Below are 16,060 nucleotides of genomic sequence, written 5' to 3'. Positions count from 1 at the left end.
GAGCAACGCATGATTGTTACTCCCCATTCATGGGGGAATAGCTGTATGTTAATTGTCGATTGTGTTTAAATGTGGGTGCCTATAATAAAATCGTGCACAGTCCATGCACAGTGTCCTAGTACGTTTGGCGATGCTAACGATGTATACACTTATTAATTATTTATTTCAGTTTGTATCGTGAAACTACTCATTGAAAATAATTTTCCGTATTCATTGAACTATTTCACCATGAACAGCTATTTTGGGGAGACCTACATATGGTGGACCAATAGTGTACTTATTGCCTAAAGTGAAAAAATACTGATAGAGTAATGTTTCATTAGTATTTCACATTTTAAGTTTTATTAAAAAATATGACATTCTAAACATATAATAAAAAAAAATTAGGAATGGGGGATCGATGTCCATGTCTGACCTTGAATGCACAATTACCCCCTTCGCGTAAGAGTTTAAAACAATCACTCCCTGAATAAATATTTTTAATTTATAACACACCGTCCATTTCACTCTAAAATTATAACGTCGTCGTCACTCTCCTTGAATTTTCTCACGCTGTCTGCAGAACGTGAAGGCAACGGAGTAATATCAATCGACGACAGTTTCTTTATCACCGATAAGGCCTGAGATTCGTTCTTTCTTTTTTCCGAAGCATCATGTTTTTCTGCGCGTGTAGCCCTAGAACTAGACGCAAATTGCCTGGAATAAGATTTCGAAGATTCTCTGTATTTTTTTTCGAATTCCCTGTCTCTTCTCGAATGCTTGTTTTTATGGGAGAAATCTGCAGGTGGGCTTCTGCTCGTTTTAGTTTCGCTTGCCTCAATAAGGTTTTGTTTATAAGTCCCTATCAACTCTGTAGCGTGTGCACCTTCATCTTTTGACTTGCTGTTGGACGAAGTCGTCTTCGTGAGCGCAGCGCTTGGGTCTTGTTTAAATCGAGACACGCTCAGTTCTGATAATGATCTCTTCTTTAGTGGCGATTTTGAATCTTTCAGAGGACTTAATGAATGGCTGCTTTTTGAATGAGACCGCACGCTAGAGATTTCCACAGACCTGTCCACGGAAATAGGTCGGTTTGTTCCAGGGAGGCCACGCTTTTTGGGGGGTGAGTTAGAGGATGCGATCTAGAAATGATCCGAAAATAATCTACTTTGTTAAGTTTTTCAAAAGAATTCAGTGTTTAATAAGGTTTTTATAGTAATCTCACGAATTGGTGTTTGCAGAGGTTCTCACACCATTTAATGATTGTTAATGAGTTAATTTCTGTGGACTTAGTATTATTTATACGGAAAGCTTTAGCGTGTAAGGTAGATATCAATAATACGTCGGGCTACGATCTAGCATTGAGAAGGTGCAGCCAGAAAACTAAACCCAATCGTGTCAATCTCAAATTCTCTATCCCATCATAACATAATATCATTTTCGGGTGCCTAACACATGCCTAATGCCCAAATTCAACTATTGATTCCAGTAAGTAGTCCTAAAATAAGCTTTTTTAGAGTCGTGTGTCTCTCCATGGAAGAAAAAGTATACTAACCAGCACCTCCTTTTTGACAATAAATACTAAAAATGTATCATTTCATGCCTACAAAGCAAAAATGCACCGTAACTATTTACCTACTTATAATAACCATAAGACAAAGTAGCGTGGGCGCAGTTATGGTTATACCAAATATCGCTGTTATAAACACACTGAACTACCCATTCCACACAACTTTTGAAGCACATACTTTCAGATTTGAACTTATGTATATCGTTTATACTTGAGGTTCGGTACATGCATGCAAAGCTCTAAGTTTTGTCGTTTTACTAATTGTATGGAAACACATTAGAAACCAACCAAATACAAATACTTATTACTCATATATTTGCTCAAATATTCTACTGAAACGCAATAGGTAATTAAGGCCCATAGTATAAACTAACCATATCAAATACACTAGAATGTCTTGCAACGCAGTGCAACTAAGAAAACCAATCTACAATGCAACTACTTAATAAGATTTCAAATTCATTCGGGTCACTTACTTATTCCGATATCTTTTTCTAACTTAGAACGAGGGGTTCCAAATGTACGGTTTTCTCGGGGGTTGAGGTGCATTTTGTGTCTATTACAGAAATATTACTTTGTGTAAATGTGTGTTCTTTTGGTACGTTGCAGGTACCTGCCTAGTGTCATTCTTACTTTCCAATCATTTAATATTATGTTCTGCACAAGCTCAGTAATAACGGGAATTAAAAATAACACTTGGCAAGATTGGACAATGTAACGAAACGTACTATGTCCTGACATTAAGTTTTGACAAACTTCAAGGATAATCTGTTATCGCCTTGCTGTAGAAATTAATAAGCTCTTATGCAACGTTTTTGAAAGGATTTGCGAGGAAAACCTGTAACTCATCAGCTGAAAAGATGAAGCAAGTTGTTTTAGCTGAAACGTTCCATAGAACCTTAAAAGGATATTGCCTACCGCTCCTAGTGCTTCCCACATAATTTTCAACCTAAAAACGATGCAATAACAGATAGGAACCATCTCCAGCTTAAACCTAGTTCATCGTAAATCGTACGGTTGATGTTTCCGAAGAAGCGAGTGTATTATAACACGTGATGATTTTGTTTAATAAATAAATAAATAATTAGTAATGTGGTTTAAATATTTCAATGAAAGTTTTGATGCATCATGCATAAAACTTCCCCTCCTTTTTGTAAACGAAAAATAGAGGGGGTCACCATTTTGTCGAAATATCCTCAAACTGTGCAATTTAAAATTCAAATAATTATGTAACCTCAATGGTACATAGGCAGAAAAAGTAATTTCAATCGATTCCAAAACAAAAAAGTTAATACGAGTGAACTACCTCAAGAGGCCCGGAATGGATAATGTAACTATTTCTGGATGTTTATAGGCAATGGAAACCTTTCTTAAGTAACCAATAGAGCAAGTTGGCCGCAATTTAACTAAAACCATATTCGTCCTACTTTATGAAAATGTACTTGTCTGCCCTTTTGAGCTAATAGGATGTTTCTACATGTAAAAACCAACCTGCATTGACCGATTCTTTAGCCTGCTCTAATAAACAAAGGCAGTGACGACAATGGTTCATTTAAGAGACTTTTTTCTCCTAAAATTTACCGTGACAAGTACCCATTTTTGGTTTAAACTAGGCTTACGCTAGTATCCACCGGCCCTTAAACTTAGAAGCAAAAATATACAACTCATTACCCTATATTTACAGATAAATCGATTCCTACTAAATAATAATGGCACTTACTTGACTTAGAGACACTCCGGACTCAGCAGGAAACCTAGGCGTATACACCGGAGGCGGTAGCGTCTGGGAAACACTCAGCCCGGAAGGGATTTTCATGTCTCCTACTCGACCCACCATGCGGCTTGAACTAGTGGAGAAACTTGGAAAACTGGATTGTTTTTCCGGTATCAATTGAGGAACCTGATGTACGGGCGCCATACTCGGCGATACTGTCAGTGATGAAGGAATACTCGGAATATTCAGGCCTTTCAAGATATTAGAAGGCGGCGCGGTTTGGTGGGGCAGCTTACTGTTAAACACTTCAGCTTCGATATTTTTCATCAACTGTTTCGTTTCCTGCTCCTTTTTCTTTTCAGCCAACTTCTGTTGCAACGTCTTTCCAGGACTTGCAGTTTTCAAATACGAGGGACTAGAAACCGGCGGGGGAGGTGGTGGTGTAACCGGCAAAGAATGAACAGACTTGGGGCTTGTGTGCGCAGCAGGGGCTTGCATCACTGTATTTGAGAATTGAGATTTGGAGAATGACCTTGCACTTGTGATGGTTGGCATGTAAGCAGCTTTAGGTCGTCCGACATCGGTATTTAGCTTCGGTTTATTCAAATCGGAACTTGAATAAATTGACGCAGTGGTTGGTTGTTTGGGCAAGGAAAAACTGGGAGATATCGATGAAGAGTGCTTAGTTGAGCTAAAACTGGGGGATATTGTTGTCGCTACCGGTTGCTTAGTCGAGCTATAATTTGTGGTCACTATTGATGGATGTTTGATTGAACTAAAAGTCGATGATATTGCTGAGGAGAGATGCTTATTTGAGCCAAAAGAGGAGGAAGATACTGACGACGACGAAGAGTGCTTGGAGGAGCTGAAAGTGGATGTTTTTGTCGTCGATAAAGCAGTTTTAGTTGCTCCGAAATTTGGATGTACTGAGGATGTCGAAGAATGTTTAGAAGAGCTAAAGGAGTGAGTTACTGAAGGGTGTTTAATTGCACCGAAACTGGGAAGAACTAATGATTTATGTCTGGAAGAAGTAGATGAAGTAAAACTTGGAGGAACTGAAGACTGAGTTATCGAAGCTGCAAGGCCTCCTCCCTTAGTGGCAATATTCTGGCTGCCTCCAAAATCAGTGGTGGTGGTAGGCGGTAGCCCAACAGGAATAATCGAAATATTTGGGCGATCTTTCATAAGTAAATTTGCGGTATTCACTTCACTTGGCCCCGACTTAGACCTTAGCGGCTCCTTAAATTTGCTCGCTGGCATTTTGGCACTAGCCAAGGTAATGTTACTTTTACTCCCCCCACTAGATGTCGTCTTAGGTACCGGCAGTGGCGTCGTGGTATTAGAACTGACAGTAGAAGCCGGCTTGGACAAACTTGGCAACATGGACTCCAAAAACTTCATTTGTTCCTGAGAAAGATTAGCCAAAGGTGGCACCTGAGCAGTGTTGAATCCTTTTTGCAGTGAATTTGGATCCAAAAATGATGAAGCACTTGTAGAAATTCCACTGCCGACACCGGATGCTCCGGATCTAAGCAAATTAGAATTGAGAAGACTCGTCTGAGCCAAGTACTGATTGGTCAAATTATGTCCAGGGCTATTAACTCTCCCTGAACTAAAATAACTAGTCAGCTGCTGCAGTTGAGTAAGATTTAAATTCTGACTATACTGCTTAATCAATTCCTCCTGATAGTGTTTCAAATACTCGTAGTTAATGTTAGAACCGAACATCGTGCTCTGCCAAGGGTATGAACTACCACTGGGACTTTTAGCACGCGATTGACGTGCTTGCCCAGGGACTTTCGGTAGTGGGGGTCGTCCTCTGGGTCTGCTGATTCCTGGTGGCTTCATAAGCTTATGTGGTGATGCTAAGTTACCAGGAGTTGGAAGAACTGGATTGGCACCTATTCCTGGTCCCCTTCCGGCGAAAGCGGTATTTTGACTACTGGCGACTGTTGATCGGTGTTTTTCCACAGGTCTGTGTTGTTGGCAGAATTTAATCTAAACACAAATCACAAATGGTCGTCAATTTCATAAATCGATGTTATATAATATATATTGAAAAATAGTTATTTCTCAGCGATTAATGTGGAGAATTATCAATGTTTTCCATATTTTTCATATTTGAAATTCATACAACCTAGTTATTTTTCTTTTTGTAATATTTTTTCTTAGATTCTGAGAATAGGGACAGATTTGTTATTGGAATGTTAAGAAGTCTTATCGAACTTTTACTAAAGCGTGAATGTTATTCTCGGCTAGTTTTGACCAAGAATATCATACAATTCCATCACTCCATAACCTCTTCTTATGTGAAAGGCATTATTGTAAAAATAAATAAAAAATAATAACAACAACCCACCTTAAACATATAGAGAATGCATATTTAAATCAAAGTGACAGTCAAAATTTGAAGCTGATTCAATTTATAAATAGCTAGCGCCCTATATAAAATATTTAGTAAATAATAACTCCAAGCTACTTACCGCTAATTCTAATACATTTGCATTATCAGCAATGGAATCACCAGCATAGCACTTGTAAACTTCCGTAAGCAATCCGGAAAATACGAGTTCTTTACTGGCTAAATATTTTTGAACGCGTTGGAACACCCTGAATACGTCGTGCAAAAGCTTAATGACTTGCGGTTTCGGCATATTCGGAATGTTCTTCATCTGCGCCCGGAAGCTCTGCACGCACATCTCCATGGCTTGTTCAGAGAAACTTATCCTATCACTATCTCGGATGTAAATTTTGTCCTTATCTGGCACTTTGCGCAATTGCATGCTCAGCTCCATTAACGTTTTGGTATCGTTGGTATTCCTCAGAACTTGCAGCATTATGGAGATGCAGCGGTTCATGTGCGCAGCAAGAGACCCAGGCCTGTCAATCTCAGTAGAGGGTATCCTCCAAATTCCGTTAAAGAAATTCTTCGAATTCCTCTCGAAAAACAACCCGTTTACCGTCACTCCGTTCTTGCACTTATACTCCCCAAGAAGTAGTTGTTTGCACTTAACATAATCCTTACGTGCTTTATAGTTGAAGAATAGGTGCGCCAACCTGTAGAGAGCTTTATAGTTCTGAGGTAATCGTGTTATACAAATTTCAAGTCCGTGTATGCATTTGTCGACCAATTGAGAAGTTTCGCTGTGAGACATGTGTTCGTTAGACGAGTCGCTTGAAGAGGAACTGGAAGAGCTATCTGAGTCATCGCTCTCCGAATCGGAGCTACCGCTATCGCTACTGTCCGACGAAGAGGAGCTGGTAGATTCTTCGTCGATTGTTGTCTTTTTGTTTTCGGTGTCTGCTTCGCAACTATTAGGTTTAGAATTAGTGGGGTCCATAACGATGGTAGTTTTTTCAGTGCTTTCTTTGATTGGAGGTGTAGTAACTGCAAATGAAAGAATCATGTATCAAGAACATGCAGAGATGCAATTAATGCGAACTAGAATGCGATTAATTAAAGCATTATGCTAAGCTTACACATTCTTGAAACATATTATCTTCAGAAGGGCGATTGTTTTCACACTTAATTTGTAGTAATTTAAGCAAATCCTTTTTTAAGTATCTGAATTTATCTAAAAATTCAATTATTTGGCTATACGGAGCGGCAATAATTATATAAGTTAATGAAAAATTTACTAAGTCCTATAAATTAAAAATGCGGATTTAAAGGCATATAAAATTGATTTTTTGTGAGAAATAGTTCAAGCTTGAAATCTTGAGCGTTTACACAGGAACAAATACCATGAATTTAATGTCATTAATAAAATGATTAAATAAAAATTAAATAATTATAAAGCTTTCTTTCTATGATAATTTTCATAGTTCAGAATAATTACTCAATTTTATTATTCAAATTTAATTACTGAAAGGGATGAGCAATGATGGACTGGGCGCACTTACGTAAATGCACAAAGTGATGTTACAGTCACTGTATATAAAAATGGTCAATTTTTGTTATCTGTTTATTTCATATGTTGACATCGACTCACGTTTCAAAACCAAATCTTATATTTTGCTGAATTTCTTTAATTATCTGCTTTATTTCGTCCTTTATCTAGTTTTCATAATTGCAACCAGTGGAACGATCGCAAAGCAGATTTTATTGCAAATTTCCATTTTGTAATTTTATTACTCACTTTGTATTATTTCTACTTATTTCTGCGAAAACGTTAAAAATCACGAAATTAAAAATGTAGAGCCAGATTATTTTAACTTCGATGACTAAATATTACCCATCTTTATTAATTTTAAAGTACGAACTAAAATCTGTCGGAATATCTAAGTGTAAGAACATGTTTGCATATGAAAAAACATGCAGATTCAGTAAGATTCTATTGTTTTTTAAAAACATGTCAGACCCAGGCGCGAGAGAATCGACAGGAAGCATTTTTGGCAGCTTTTGCATCTGGCTGAAATGAGGGGAATGTAAACTTACACATGACAACGAACCTGAATGTGGTATGTGAATTCAAAGGATTATTGTATCCCCAATTATGAAATATTTTTTGGAGTATCTGTTTTTTTAGAAAGTTGCCATGTCATATTTTACTGCCTTCAGCGCAAGTTAAATGAAACACGCTTTACGGTTTTACTTCCCTTAAATGTCAACCGCTTACATACGGAATAAGATTAGGTGTAAATTGTCAGAAGAGTCCTAAAAGAAATTGACTTCGCAGGTTTACTTTTTGAACATAACAAATTAAACCACGAAAATGAATAATTAAATTGAATAAACTCACCTTTAACTTGTGTGCCAATATCATCTTTTACGATCTCCTCAGTACTAGTGTTATTCGTTGCCATCAAATGCTCTGCACCGCTGTTATTTGTATCCGAATTGTCCAGCTTATCTGGATCTGTCATCGTAGCTTCCATCATCTTGTCCAACATAGATTGAACATCATCACGCGATACTTCTTTTTGATCATCAACTTCCATCTTTGATTCGTCTTTATTATTACTAGACGCTTTCAGGGCACATTCGACTTCATCTTCTGAATCCGAAATTATCATCACGACATCATCGTTCTCGATAATGGTTACATCCATATCTTCAAGATCGTCGCTCTTTATGTCTTTGACATCTCCTTGTTTTTCACCTTCAACCACTACGGTTGATTCAGTTGAAGTGCTTTCCTTAACTGCTTCTTCGACTTTTGTCAAAATATCTTCCAAACAGGCCTTCACTATTTCTTTAGCTTCTTCCAAGGTGGATGAATCATTAGATTGACTTTTCAAAGAATTGAGATATTGGTTCTGGAATGTTGTGGTTGAGGACGATGGTTGGAGTGTTGTTTCAGTTTCCATTGGAGTAGGCAGTCTGGCAAAATTCATAAATAATTTTATAAGCATTTACAGAATTTCAATGTTTTCAAATTCCGAACTTACAGTTCTTGTAGTGCTGACGATGGAGGTACAACAACCTCATACCGTTTGGCAGTGGAGCTGAGGCATTTCTTGAAATATGTACCCAAAGTATTCGGTATGTCCTTACCTTCGTGAAGTTCAAGGTATTTTAACACGGAAGCGTGAACTCTGTAATGAAGCTCCAAGGCTTCTACTGATAAATATTGCGGAGAATTGTAATTTATCTTTCCAGGGTATGTGGCTTGATTTTCATTTAAAAGATTGCACGCCTAAAAGCAACATACGTTGCACACAGTGTGTTTCTGTATAGGTAAAGCAAAACTCGTGTAAAAGGTAAAGAAATTTCAACGTAAATTGGCATTTCTTTGGCTTTAGCTCTAAGTGATTAAGGATTACTGGAATATACGTATGTAATTTCAACCAATATTTTCATAAACTCAACTATTTTCGATGATATTATAATACTTATGTCCACTTCATAACTAATAACTGTTTTGTAACTGACCGTTAAGTAGTGCTGCAAATACTCTGAAGGCTCCTTTCTCTTTTTTTCAGCAATCTTCCCCAGAATATAGTATTGTAGCCACCTTTCATCTTGCTCGTTGGAATCATCAATTGTATAAAGGGCTATGGCGTGTTCTAAGCTGCTCCCTGAACTGTCCAGATAACTGTCCTTTTGAGTCTCTAACAACTCAAATCTGGAAAATATATGAATTCTCTGCAAAACAATTTGGCAATATGTGTAGTTCTCACTTTTCCAAGCTAAAATTTTCAGACTCAAATTTAATCAGCCGCGAACAAAATGAGTGGACGAGATATTCAAAGGAGCCACATTCGATCCATAAAACCAGGTTTTCTGGGTCCAATTCCAGAGCTTTTCGGTAGCAATTTTGGGCCGATTTCGCCTTATCGAAAAAATCAGACTCGTTTTTTAGTTTTTCGCAATAATTAAGTGAATTTTCGACCTGAGCAGCATAGCTTAAGCCTAAAGCTGCCCAGGAATCTAATCGCATCGGATTTATGCATATGTCCAGTTGATAATATTCGATGCATCGAGTGAATTCCTTTTCTTTGAAGTAATAGTCTCCTGATCGTCCAAAAATAAACTGTCATTGATGGAAATCAAGATTTCACTCCATATTTACCTAATAAGTAATAAATAGCTTTCACTTTTCCGGGAAAATCTATAGTCTCGGGTAACTTTTCTACTTTTCCCTGTATAAAATCTGTAATTTTAGGCAGTTGCTCGTGTAGAGTTGCAATGGTGGGAACAAGACAGATAATTTTCTTGAAAAGCTGTTCCAAATCGGCAGATATCGATTGATTTTTGTAAGAATTAAACTCGGGAAGACTATCAGGGGCGTAATATTGATAGAGTTGGAATGAACGCTCCCATGTTAGAGGAATTGGGTTCACGTCATGGTCCACTAAATGGCGAGATATCTAGAACATTATTACAATATAATATTACGATCCTAACTCGATTAACATACAAAATAACACATCTCTGAGGCACTTATTTTTTTAATAGACGGTGACATTAAGTCTATGTAAACCACCTCACCTTATTTTTCTTGCTGGGATACAAGTAAAGACAAAATAGGGCTTGTTCAATATGTATATCAATTTTATCCCGAGACGCTTCAAAGATCGGTGTGTCTAACCGATCTAGAATAGTGTCTAAAATAAAATGAAGCAACTCGCCGTCTTTAGTTAAACACCACCCCTTGGGACCTACAATACAACACTACGCATAGAATCAAAGAACAATTTCTACCAGTTCAAGAATACTTCACCCAATTATAAGGCAGTAAATAACTATAAAAATAAGAATAAAATTAAATGTACATATAAAAGTAGAAGTGTTATTCTAGATTTCAATGAGATAAATTACCTTTAAAAGGGGTAAACCAAATAACAAATATGTGTAAATTATTGTTTGAAATGTGCTCGAATTTTATTGTATGTATTGCGGTTTGTTTAAAGTCGACCATCCATTTTGTAACGTTATACCGATGCGATAGCATTTTCCACATTCACACAAAAGATGTGTAGATAAGCGTGTGCGTTTGCAAGCGCGCGTGTGTTTCTATGCAACAATTTATTTGATTTGGATTTTACCCAATTCAATATCTCCTGATTCCAGAAAAGTAATTAAACTTAAATAACCGAACTTACCCAAAAACTCGTGAGCTGAGAAAAGAATGGCAATCGACGGAGGCAATTCTTCGTCAGAGCTTTCTGGCAGGTTCTCTTTAGTAGTATCAATTTTATCCCGTTTAGTTTGGTTCAACCTCTTATTGGCATATTGGCGTTGTTCCTCCCTATATTAGGCAAAATAAAGATACCATTAATAGTAATTTTGTGCCGGCTTTTAGGAATTTTTAACCCACCTTAATAGGACATAATGCAGCACAATCCAACCCGTGATAGTTCCTAAAGGAATTTTTGTCACCCCTTCAGTATTTAATTGCTTAGAAATTATCTTCGCTAAGCTTTCAACCAACCGGGAACGCTTCTCTTCGGTAAGCTTATCAATAATGCTGACTGTCTCTTTTTTGATAATTTCCTGGAATATACCAAGACATTTCTCGATTATTTTTTCCCATTTGTCTTGGTCAGTATTGGGTTTGCCCCAGCTTAATACTGCTTCATTTAAGCATTCTTCTGTCCAAATAAAGCAATCCTCCCAGTCAGTAAACCATAGAGAATGCATTAAAATACCTTTAAAAATTCTTATTTAAAATAGTTTTAAAGAAAAAGGGTAAAAAATGCACTTACCTAACTGAGCCGGTCTTCCCATTCTACCTACTTTTGAGTAGCTCCCAGAGTTAAAAGTATGCTTCAAAACGTCGGCTACTTCAGCATATTTTTGAGCATTAAACAAATTTTCAATATTCCCCAATGAATTTATCATATTCAAATGTTTCATAATCTTTTCGATAACTTCACTGGATATAAATCCATATTTCAGGCTGTTCGGCACATTGAATGAAAACTTTTCAGAACTATCTTTTTCTCTGCTGTTAATATCGTCCAAAATAGTTTCCAACGCACGAATAGCCAATTCGTTTGCTTCTCTTTTCCTAAAGCAATGCGATTGAAGCCAATAAAATCGGATAAGAAACATTGAGTATTCGTCTTTCCAATCCTCGCTCCAACTGCTCACAATCTGTAAGTAGGTTAGAATTGTGGGATGCACAGTTTCGACCGGTTCTATACTGAAGGTTAGTAATTCACCATAGAGAAGAGTTGCCAAAGTGTCTTCTCTGATTTGCTCAAATGAGTGGTCACCGCAAAATGGTTGCGGCTGGTCACAGTGCTCTCTAAACATTTTATAAACCTAAAAAAAAAACAACAGTTATCACAGGCTGGAACATAGAGTCTTAAATGTAAGATACCTCAATGTATAGAGGTATGAGTTCCTTAGGCCATTCATTCCTCCATAATTTAGCTAATTCGAAAACCAACTCTTTAACTAACACTACAGCATCAACAACAGTGCGTTTTTTGATCCAAAAATTGGCCACGTCAAAACTTTCACGGTCAGTACCAAAATAGGCTTCGAAATTAACTGATTTCGGAGAGTGGATGGGAGATAAAAAGTTTAGTTCCTTATTTTCTACATACATGTTGTATAAGTCCATTGTATTCATTGATTCTTCTCCTAATAAAAATGATAATAAGATAAATACATTTGATTTCTTACCTAGTGGGCTGCAAATGACATAAAATATTAAATTCCCATTTGTAAACTAAAAAATTGAATTTTAAAGCAGTAAATTAGACAATCACTTACCGCATTGTGGTACTTGGTTCTTAGTTATCTTTGTTTTTAACAAATGCTTGGGTATAATCCTATTAAGGGCATCTTCTACTGTAAAATCTCTAGTTGCTTTTTTTGGCGGTTTTCGTTTGCTGTGCCAACCCCAAATTTGGAGGTCTGAAAGTACATCTCGCTTTCTTTTTCCTTTTTTTCTTTGCTGAGCAACATCTGATGTGTCTAGGTTTTCTCCTTGGTTGTCACCGTCAGTCTCGTCGTTATCCAAGTCCATATTTTGTTCCTGGAAAGACTTTTTTACGATCAAGTATCATTCTGATTCTTTATAATACAGCAGGTTCATTGGTTTTGTAACAGAACTTGATCTTAACGCTTTGAACTAAAACTCATTTCACGATCAACATAATAATCTCATATGCTTAGTTTTCGAGATTAACGTTGCCGTTAGCTGAAGCACGCTTTGAAACATTTCTCTTCAACTTTGACTGTAAAGTGTCTGTGTTTACACTACTAGATACACCAAGAGATTATTAAAATCCACAAGATTATATGTATAGGGTATTTCGCAAAATAATGGACAGAGAACAAGCACATGTAAAGAACCTCAAAAGGGTTGATTTTTCATATAAAATATTTTTCTCATTGTTGAGATGTTGCATGCCGTCCTGTATGCAGTCATATGTACTTTAAGTAGGATTGGATACTAGACAATATCTAATTTCTCTATCACGTATTTTCTTGACGCTTTCCAATATAAAATAATATGTATGGAAATCGTCAAGAAGATGGACTGGGGGAGGTATATATGTACATATAAGTATATATAACTATCGACATACAACGTTCACATAGTTTTAGTTAGGCCATATGTGTAACTCAATGTGAAAGCATCAAAAAACACAAATAACACAAACTATAAACTGTTTTTTGATGTCTGGCATGTCTTAAAACCTCTAAATATGTAATAAAGTATCGTTTATTAGCTGTACTGAAATTAACACTTCCCTGCCATATCACTCAGATATATAAAGTATCTCTTCATCCTAACTTGGTACAATAGGAAGGAGTTTATGAAGGATATTTCGACAAAATTTAAAGACTTACCTCATCATTGTCAGTTTGACTTGGTGTGTCTTGATTCTCATTTCCAGCAGTATTCTCACTAGTTTGAGAAAACCTCCTTTCAATGGCAGCTAAAATTGGTTCAGTCTCCACATTTTCTTCATTTCCATTTGAAGTTTCAATACCATTCTCATTTAGCTCCTTTTCGTTCCTTTTATTACCTTTGATTATCGGCACATCATCAATAATTTTATTTTTTAATACTTCTGTAGTTTCACCTGATTGACTCATGCACTTGCTTGTATCAAAAATCGTAAAATGACTCTGTAAAACAGTCAAAATTTTATTTTATGTGGAAATTGTCATACTATTAAAACTTACCATGTTATGATCAGTAATATACTGGTGACAATAAATGATACACCTAGTTAATGAAACCCACGTGTACTCTTCCAATGATTTTGGTAGTGGTATGGTATTAAAAGGCTTTGAACCAAGAGTTGTCTCCACTTCAGTTACCCTCTCACATAACAGCTCTGCTTCCTTAAGAATATCTGCTTCTTCCTGTTTATCTACTTTAATATCTACTGGTGGTTCATAAATGCTGAAAGGGATGGTTTTCATAAGATAAGAAAAAATTTAAATATGAAACTCATTGTTTTGAGCTTACTCACTGATCAGGATTATAAAGCTGATAATATTCTTTTGTGGCTGGATTGTCCCTGTAAATTTGTTTTCTCAAAACCACACCCTTTGTATATTCTCCATCCAATGTCAAGGCCTTTCCTATGTAAACTAAACAGGAAATAGTGTCTCTAATTGCATATAGAACTGAGATAAGGTTATCCAGACATGGCCAATGGGATTCACTACATTCAAGACCCTAAAACATTCAAAATTGAAAATGAAGACAAACAGTTCCCAAATGTAAATTCTGTACTTTTGAAAATGCATAAGCAGCTTTATTAAATTTATCCACCATCAAGGAAAGTTTCCCAACTTTAAACCATAAAGTCACGTCGGTTGAGTCCAATTCAGATGCCTAAAATACTCAATTATATTCTAGAACCAACAAGAATTTACCAATAACAATTACATTACTAAAACAATCCAAAGCTTCATTTATATTCTCCTGGCTTAAATATATATTACCAAGATTAACATAGCAAGAATATTTCAATGTTGACATTGATTTGGGCAATCCTCCATTGTTTTCTAATTGTGGAATATTTTCTTCCAGAAGCAGTTTGAGGCTTATAGCAGATTTTTCAAAATTTTTTTGAGCCAAAGCACGTAAGGCATTATTATACAATTCAAGAGCAATTTCTTCCTGAAAGTAAATTTGATATTTGTGTAAAGTTACTATTAAGTGGTCCTGTATTACATCTCATCATGTTGATTTAAACATTTCCATCATCCAATATGTATACACAAGTAATAATGAAAAAAAATGGGATACAGTTAAAGATATGTAAGATTGAAATTCTTAGAAACTCAATTATAACATTATTCTTGAGATCTAAATAATTTTTAAATGCCTAACTTTGGACCTAACTATTCACTATACCTACTACTATGAACTACGAACCTGCGCTTCTCTTCTAATTGTTGGAACCTCTTCATCTGATGATGATTCTTGGTTTAAGGCCTTAATTTTTAGCATGATTGGAAATAAATTTCCCTTCTTGCAAATCTTGCTAATTATAAATGCATATTATTCATGATGAGTGAATTCTGAAAATGAAATGACCATTCTGGAATTAGATAAACATTGCACATTCAAACAAGGCATACCCAGAGTGTCAGCTTCGATAGAAGTAACACAGCTTCTTGTTTAAAAACTGAACCGGTTATAAAGAATAGAAAAAATACATACCTACATAAATGCTAATTTTATTGTTTACGATTATTTTGCAATTATTTATTATAAGCATGGGCAGCTATTGTAGGGATTCTTTCAGAAAATCCTGATATAAAAAAAGATGCAACAAAGTAGCAGTAAATATATAGAAAACCACTCAGCGGATAGTCTGTATATATCTGGAAAATGTTATGTTATCATTTACAGCACCTTGTGTTGTTTTCGACTATTTACTTAATGAATACGTCATCGTGTCAATGTCACTGCGAGCAGTGAGAGTGAAAATAAAAATTTTTCCCAGTGAAAGCGGTGAATGAAATTTTTTAACGAATTATCATCGATAAAACATTCATTCAGACTCCCACATGCCTTTGATAAATTAATAAAAAGTGAGTCTGAGCTGAGTATTGATAGCGACATTTGAGATAGAGAGCAAAATTTTTGTGGATGTTGATTGGTCAAAAAATTTCAATCGTCAATTTCATTGGATAAAAATGTTTATTCTTACCAGTTCCTATAGAACCAGGCTCCAGAACTTGGTTCCATAGGAACATATAACGGTAGGAATTAATGTATTAGGTAACTATGAGGATAAAGAAATCTTTAACGATCGAGATAATAAAGCTACATCGTAATGCCTAACACAAGAAGTGTTTAAGACGCTGAAAACGACGACGTCTGTGCTTTAGCGTTTCAATATTTCAAGGTTCGAGACGCGATAAT

General features: G+C 36.1%; 1 protein-coding gene across 5 annotated transcripts; it reads right to left on the bottom strand.

Moving 5' to 3' along the window:
- Positions 1–323: 323 nt before the first annotated feature.
- LOC136346826 (calcineurin-binding protein cabin-1-like) lies at positions 324–15,902 on the bottom strand. 5 transcript variants are annotated; one of them, XM_066296291.1, is made up of 23 exons: positions 15,572–15,902; positions 15,271–15,516; positions 15,065–15,210; positions 14,573–14,806; positions 14,417–14,518; positions 14,151–14,359; positions 13,858–14,080; positions 13,519–13,800; positions 12,433–12,706; positions 12,035–12,300; positions 11,415–11,976; positions 11,027–11,357; positions 10,812–10,957; positions 10,198–10,367; positions 9,779–10,076; positions 9,387–9,720; positions 9,139–9,331; positions 8,655–8,902; positions 8,006–8,586; positions 5,747–6,651; positions 3,270–5,261; positions 2,026–2,105; positions 980–1,121 (listed from the first exon to the last, which is right to left on the bottom strand). In XM_066296291.1, exons 3-22 carry the CDS (start codon positions 15,137–15,139, stop codon positions 2,049–2,051), a joined length of 7,482 nt encoding a protein of 2,493 aa, XP_066152388.1. In that variant the 5' UTR covers positions 15,140–15,210; positions 15,271–15,516; positions 15,572–15,902; the 3' UTR covers positions 980–1,121; positions 2,026–2,048. The 5 variants fall into 5 exon arrangements, with proteins under 5 accessions (XP_066152384.1, XP_066152387.1, XP_066152386.1 ...); XM_066296287.1 differs by lacking the exon at positions 2,026–2,105 and having other exon boundaries at positions 324–1,121; positions 15,572–15,898; XM_066296290.1 differs by lacking the exon at positions 2,026–2,105 and having other exon boundaries at positions 324–1,121; positions 12,433–12,697; positions 15,572–15,898.
- Positions 15,903–16,060: the final 158 nt, after the last annotated feature.

This window comes from Euwallacea fornicatus, chromosome 24 (assembly GCF_040115645.1).
Source record: "Euwallacea fornicatus isolate EFF26 chromosome 24, ASM4011564v1, whole genome shotgun sequence".
NCBI classification, from domain to species: Eukaryota; Metazoa; Arthropoda; class Insecta; order Coleoptera; family Curculionidae; genus Euwallacea; species Euwallacea fornicatus.
This window is presented reverse-complemented; position numbering and strand designations above follow the sequence as displayed.